General features: G+C 34.8%; 1 protein-coding gene across 2 annotated transcripts; it reads left to right on the top strand.

Annotated features, from left to right (window-relative positions):
- The first annotated feature begins 2,001 nt into the window (after positions 1-2,001).
- LOC112514513 (protein KINESIN LIGHT CHAIN-RELATED 3-like) lies at positions 2,002-5,404 on the top strand. 2 transcript variants are annotated; one of them, XM_025121025.1, is made up of 3 exons: positions 2,002-2,083; positions 2,560-4,405; positions 4,788-5,404. In XM_025121025.1, exons 2-3 carry the CDS (start codon positions 2,565-2,567, stop codon positions 4,999-5,001), a joined length of 2,055 nt encoding a protein of 684 aa, XP_024976793.1. In that variant the 5' UTR covers positions 2,002-2,083; positions 2,560-2,564; the 3' UTR covers positions 5,002-5,404. The 2 variants fall into 2 exon arrangements, with proteins under 2 accessions (XP_024976793.1, XP_024976792.1); XM_025121024.1 differs by having other exon boundaries at positions 2,036-2,083; positions 2,549-4,405; positions 4,788-5,034.
- Positions 5,405-7,578: the final 2,174 nt, after the last annotated feature.

Here is a 7,578-nt window from a genome sequence, read left to right as displayed (position 1 = left end):
ATTAAGATTTTAATTTAAAATTACCAAATTTATAAATTTCCTAATTTATCTATTGATTTGTGGTTAATATTGGTTCTCACAGTTACCACAAACAACTCAGTTCTCCCTTGAATAGGCCCCTATATATATATATATATATATATATATATATTTCATTTAACTAATGCTTGCAGAAATTATTTATTCATTAAATAAAATTTTAATTAGAGTTTAGTAGATATTTGAATTCATAAATGTAGAAAGTTACTAGGGCTATTTATTATGTTATTAAAGAAAAAGGAACACACATTTTCCTTTATTTATTTATTTATTTTAAATAATCATGTCACCCATTTATATTATTATATATAATTTAAATCTGATTTCAATATACGACAGTTCATAGGCATGTCAACATGGCAGGGAAGGGGGCAGATTTGAGTCTCCCTGGGCCCAGCCCCGGTTTCTATGGACGGCTCCCGACCCTGATCACCCATCCATAATTTATTTTCTGGTCAAATCCCGATCAAGTCCTAATTTTAGAAAATAAAGATTATATATATACATATATTATATAAAATATATTAATAAAATTATATATCGGGTACGAGACGGGAGGATACGCTACCCGACCCCGGCCCCAAACCTGGTTTGAGTCTACAGGGGATCCTCGGCCCTAGGACCCGTTTTAACAGGGAATCTCCGTCTCTGTTCGGGTCGGGTAAGCCGGGTTCCCCACTGATCACCATCCATAATAATTCTTGCTCCTTGGGAGGTACAAGATAAACGATTACTTGAATCAGATTGCCTCAATTTGTATACAATTAAAGGGGAAACTTTTGTTTCGAACCTCATTTTCATTAAGAATCCAGGGACTATTCACAACGCAACGCATATTATATTTATAAGGAAATGTGGACGTGTTATTCATCAATAAATATTTTATTTATATTACTAAAACATCTGTATTCATCATGAATGTGATATTCATAGTTAATATTCATTATAAAAAAGAGCTTAGAGACTGTGTTATGGATAATTCCCAGATTCTCAAACTTCCCCAAATAATATAATTTCTGTAAATTATTTGCTTATATCTTTTACTGCTAAAAAAAAATACTTATATTCATACTGATAATGTGATACAGAATATGACAATAAATGCTGTAATTACCTACACCAAATAAAATTTGAGGTTGAAATTTAATGACCAACATTACTCCAATGAAGGGTATGGAAATAAATAAAAAATACATGGTAGAGATAGAATTTATCTGATTATTCAACAATTCAGTTCACCTACTATTTATAAGCGACTTAAATGTCATTTCCTTTTACTCCACAAGCGTTTTCCTCTAAGAGTCAGACGTCTTCGTTTCTAGTTTGAAGTTGGGATCGTTGTAGTTGAAGACTCGCGACCTTTTTAGGCCCGTATCCCTCAACCAGTATAACATCTTAACCTGACCCTGTCAAATATTGTCTGCTTTGTCCACACACGAATTCAATGGTTTTGAATATCTGATAAAGAAAGTATTCAGACCCTTGTGAGGTAACTTCTGTTTCCCTCTCCAACCAATGTAGGATCTTATAACCAGCTTATTATGTCAGTTATTTTACGGCTTTTTTATCTGATTCAGTTCTATTTTTTCTAGAATTGTTTTGCACCATTGCGAAGAAATCTTGTTGTCGAATATGACCTTGTGTCTACTTTCCAAACACTCTTGTCCAACAAGAAAAGTAAGAAATCAACCAACTTCTGAAAGGGTATTCTAGTAATTTCACATACTATAAAACTTCTATATTTAGCAAGTCCATGAACCCAAGTAGAAGACAAGTCGGCGGGTTGACAGAAAGGCTTTCGGTTTAAAAAAAGAACCAAAAAAACTCTTCCACTCTGACATTCCCACCCCTGCACCATCGAGATGAAATTCCCATTTTGCCCCCAGTCTTTTCTCTAAATCCCCATTTTACCCCTTCCTCCCTCCCCAGTCTCCTCAACTTGTCAAAGATACAGCACGCCAAGCACAGAAAAGATAGATTCTTTACAAACACCCTCAAAAAAACCTTGTAAATCTTCCAAATTCCTTCATGGGCACTCTCTGAGGTATGAATTCATTTCAAGATTTCTTGAATTTGATGGGTTTTTTTACAAGTCAACTATGCATAAAAGTTCCAATCTGTTGATTCTTTGATTGATTTCATATGAGTTTTGTGATTATTGATTCGTATCAGTTGTTAATGAAGCAATCTGTACTGTATTACGAAGATCTGGGTTATATCGTCTATGGAACAGTATCTGTTATCATGATCTTGAAGCTTTCTTTTTTGAATTTCGAGGTGTATTCAACTTTAGAAACGATCGAATCTTTTTAGGTCAAATGTTCCCTTTTTGGAGGTTTTTTTATGTGTAATTATTATAGAACAATGTTGGGTACTTTAAAGGAACCAAACTTTTTGCTGTTTGCATTTTTAAATTTGAACTGTTTTGCCTCCTTAGATTGGTTTTTTTCCTTTTTTGTCACTATTTGGGTATTTTGTTGACAGAATTTGTTGATTTTCCCTTTCTGAGTTTGTTTGCAGATTGAATGACGACTGGATTAGTTATGGATGAAGTTCATGAAGATAAGGTGTTTGATGAAATGCCTGAGAATGGAAATTTGTTGAAAACTGGAGAGAATTTGGATTTGAAGTCTCAGAAAGATGTTGGTTCTGTTGGTATGAGTTCTCATGATGTGGGTGCATCGGGTGCGGTGGCCGAGCCATCTATCGAAGAGCTTTATGATAACGTTTGCGAGATGCAAAGTTCCAATCAGTCGCCATCTAGAAATAGCTATGGATCGGATGGTGAAGAGTCCATGATCGATTCGGAATTGAGGCATTTAGTTGGAGGTGAGATGAGGGAAGTGGAGATTATCAAAGAAGATGAAGAGATTTCTAAGCGAAATGAGGAAGAAAGCTCGAAATCGTCCTCAAGAAACTCGAAGAAAGCTTACCGATCGCAATTGGATACAGAAACAAGTTCTAGATCGAGTCCCAAGAGCAAAACCCATCAAACGAACCGTCTTTTAGGGAAGAAAAACAATAAGAAATCGAGAAAACCGGTTGTTGGTGATAAAGACTTGGATCTTGGTCCGTTATTGCTTAAACAAGCCCGAGATTTGATGTCTTCTGGCGCTAACCCTCGAAAAGCGCTCGATTTCACTCTTCGAGCAGCTTCTTCTTTCGAGAAATCCGCTAATGGAAAACCAAGTTTAGATGTCGTTATGTGTTTGCACGTTACAGCTGCGATATACTGCAGTTTAGGGCAGTATGATGAAGCTGTTCCGATTCTTGAAAACTCCATTGAGATGCCGGTGATCGATGAAGGTCAAGATCATGCTCTCGCTAAATTTTCCGGTTTAATGCAGTTGGGTGATACTTACGCTATGTTGGGTCAAGTTCAAAATTCGCTTAAATGTTACACATCGGGTTTAGAAGTTCAGAAACAGGTTTTGGGCGAAACTGATCCAAGAATAGGTGAAACGTGTAGATATCTTTCCGAAGCTCATGTTCAAGCGCTCCAATTTAATGAGGCCGAGCGTTTCTGTCGCATGGCTCTCGAGATTCATTCTGGTTTGCCGGCAGAAGAAGCAGCGGATCGGAGACTTATGGGTCTGATTTGCGAGACGAAAGGAGACCATGAGGGTGCACTCGAGCATTTGGTTTCGGCTAGCATGACCATGGCGGCTAACGGGCAAGAAAATGAGGTATCTTTTGTCGATTTAAGCATTGGGGACACATATTTATCGTTATCTAGATACGACGAAGCTATTTGCGCTTATCAGAAGGCCCTCACATCTCTGAAATCCTCCAAAGGCGAAAACCATCCGTCTGTTGCTTCGGTTTTCGCCCGTTTGGCGGATTTATGCAACAAAACCGGCAAGTTTAAAGAATCGAAATCCTACTGTGAAAACGCTCTTCGCATATACGAAAATCCCGTTTCTGGATTCCCTCAGGAGGAAATTGCTTGCGGTTTTACCAACATTTCGGCCATTTACGAGTCTATGGATGAGCTTGATTTGGCACTCGAGTTGCTATACAAAGCGTTAAAGATATATAACACGGTTCCTGGGCAGCAAACCACGATTGCCGGCATCGAAGCTCAAATGGGAGTTATGTATTATATGATGGGAAAATATTCGGAATCCTACGATTCATTTAAAACCGCCATTCTCAAGCTTCGCGCAAGTAGCGAGAAGAAATCGGCTTTTTACGGGATCGCGCTTAACCAAATGGGACTCACGTGTGTCCAACGCTATGCCATAAACGAAGCGATAGAATGCTTCGAAGAAGCTAGGAGGGTTTTGGAAAACGAGTGTGGTCCGTTTCATCCCGATACGCTTGCGGTTTATAGCAATCTTGCGGGAACTTACGATGCCGTAGGCAGGTTTGAAATCTATACCCTACAACTAAATCAGGCCCCAGTCAAAGACCAAAAATGTTTGTTGACTAGCTTAAATTTTCTATTTTAATCCTCATATTACATGGTTCCCCCCAGTCCCATATGGTCATATGCTTGCCTCCCTCAAGTCTCATCCAGCATGCCCCCACTCCATTAATTTCCTGGATCCGTCACTGAAATTTATTTGGTCCTATAACCTTATTAGATTATCGAGCTAGAACGCGATGCTCACGTGGGATTCTACAAATACTTATTTTGTAACAAACTAAAATAGAAATAGAATCATAAACAGATAAAAGGATACTTTCCACAAAAGGAAAGAGTGCAAATTTCATTATCTTTGGCTCAAAATGTGATCTTTTTGCAGGTTGGATGATGCAATTGAGATCTTGGAACATATTGTTGAAATGAGAGAGGAAAAGCTAGGGACCGCGGGGCTCGATGTGGAGGACGAGAAGAAGAGGCTAGCGGAATTACTAAAAGAGGCCGGGAAGGTTCGAAGCAAAAAAGCTAGATCGCTAATGAATCTTCTTGATTCGAATTCTCGAGAAAAAACCAACAACGATGCTGTTAAAGTTTGAAGATTTGGACGACGACGACGACGGTGTTGTTTGTTTTTTTGTGGAAAACATTGTATGATTATAAGTTATAAACACATAATTATTATCTATCTATATATAGAGGCGGGTTCAAACGAAAAGACAATCAACTTACGAGAAGTGGAAGAAGGGTCAAATCACATGTGATTCACAACACGTACAGAAGGTGAGTTTCTTACACGACCTTGGTTGTGTTGATTGGTCGCCCGTGTCCTTCTGGACATGTAGTAATTCACATGTGATTTAGCATAGATTCACATGTGAATTGATCCTTCTCGCACTTGTTTTAAGTTAACTGTCTTCTCGATTGATCTTTTATTCTATATACATATGGAGAGATTTGAAAGGAGTATAGGTTGGTTCATGACTTTCTATTTATATTGGTTTATGGGTTTTTGATGATTTGTGTATTCATTTTGTACATCATGTGAATATTTGTGTTTTTATTCTTATTCGGTTTTAAATAGAGGTCCGAACCTATGAAAGTAAAGGGATCATCCGAGACAGTTATCTGATGAATATGTGGATTAATCTGTCAGTATAGATTGAGAAGGTTTTTTTAGAGTTTTTTCATACATAGGAGTTTTTTTTTTTAATTGGGAGGGTTAGGTTTGAAAAAAACTTGGTTTTCATAAATGTTTACCAAATAAACCACTTTATATATCATTAAGCCACTACCAAACAGTCATTTACAGTTGACAAAATAAGTTGCAACTTCCATTCTCTCTTTAGTGACTTTTTTAAAGAGTGATTAAAATGGGTTTTTTTTTACATATTCTTACATGGTATCAGAGTAAAAATTTACCATTTGAAGAATTCGACAACAAAATTTGTGTATGTGTAAAATTAGAGCGTTTTTGAAGAGTGATTTGAATGTGTTCCACATACATCTATATATGTCGGCAATTCCCGTCTCTTTATAAAATCTCTTAGTGTCACATACTTTTCACATGGTATCAGAGTCCCACGTCAACTAGACACGTATCATAAAACATCTATATGTGTGGGAAATTCATATTTCTTTGTAAAGACTCTTTAGATAGAAATTTACAGGGATTTCACATATCCTTAAAAGAGAAGGAAACGAAATCCCCTTGTTCGCCACGGAGGTTCAGATGCGGTGACTCTTGGCTATCTGCAAAGCAGGTAGTTGCTCTGAGATTAATCGGCTCGCGTAACGGGTTGGATATCCAGATTAATAAAAAAAATATATCAAAAATCAAAAAAAGCCCACAACTCGGCCTTGATAATTTCTCAAAACTCGTTTTTGGTCGAACCAATATCATATTTCAGGATCGGTTCGTTAATGAACTGTCTGATCAGATTCTTTATGCATTTTTTATAACGTACGAAGCCAATTTTTTCTAAAATAATCTGACATGATATTTAATAGTATAATTATGAGACGGCTTTTCTATTTAATGGTGTAATTATGTATAAATTTTGATAATACTCCAAAATGAGCATCTTGGCCAAGTCTTCTTTCATAATATGCTTTTTCGTCTTCTTCCTAAACTGATAACCGTCTGTTTAAACAATTACAACTCGTTCAGATATCATGACGACTCTGAGTCTGGATTATGTTTTGGATATTATTTGTCAAAAATACATTCTTACACAGATAATAGAATTTTCACATTTTCTGTAACACTTTAAGCTCAAAGCAACTCGTTAAGCCAATAAATTCTAATTCAATTTAAAGTTATGGTGAAACTTAGACTATGTTTGGTAAACTAGCTGATTAACAAATCATGTCTGATAAAAACTAGCTTATAAGTGTGTAAGATCAAAGCAAATATCTGATAATATAATATGTTAATTAATATAAATAAGAAGAATTTTTTTTAATAATATAATATGTTAATTAAAAATAACATCAAATTGATTATATATATATATATATACACTATATTATAAAACATTTGACAAAAACTCTAAAAAACTATTTTTTATGCACGAAGTACTGTTTATTGATGCATATTACTTAAAATTTAAGATTACAAGTAAACTTTACAAGTAAACTGTGCATAAGTACAACTTATTAGAGCTTTATATTTGAATTCGTGTAACTAACTGCAGATAAACATAATCAAATACTGAATAAACATTCCATTTTAAATATAAAAAATCTAAAATATAATTAGGATAATCATTGAGTTCTAACAGAATACTTAGTTATTATCTTCATAAAAATATATATTATTAAGTCTAAATTAAATTTCTTTGTTATTAAACTTAAATTAAATTATAATTAAAAAATTGAATTAAGAAAATTACACCAAAACACAAGAACTTTTAAAAAGATTAATTTGATACTGATATCGATATTTTTTTTTTAAAAATAAAAACATTATCGCTTTCTCAAAACCAAATAAAACCGTATTATATCGACATGAAAAAGAAATAAAATAAAACATTGAAATCAAGATATGTCTCGATGCATTGTATGAATACCCTTCTAGTGTGTGTGTGTATATATATATATATATATATATATATATATGTTATATTTGCTAAAATAAAATTTTGATGAAAATCTACATTAATTTATAATTTTAA

The sequence above is a fragment of the Cynara cardunculus genome, assembly GCF_001531365.2.
Source record: "Cynara cardunculus var. scolymus isolate 2C chromosome LG 6, CcrdV1, whole genome shotgun sequence".
NCBI lineage: Eukaryota > Viridiplantae > Streptophyta > Magnoliopsida > Asterales > Asteraceae > Cynara > Cynara cardunculus.
The sequence above is the reverse complement of the archived record's forward strand: the minus strand, read 5'-3'. Positions and strand labels throughout refer to the sequence as shown.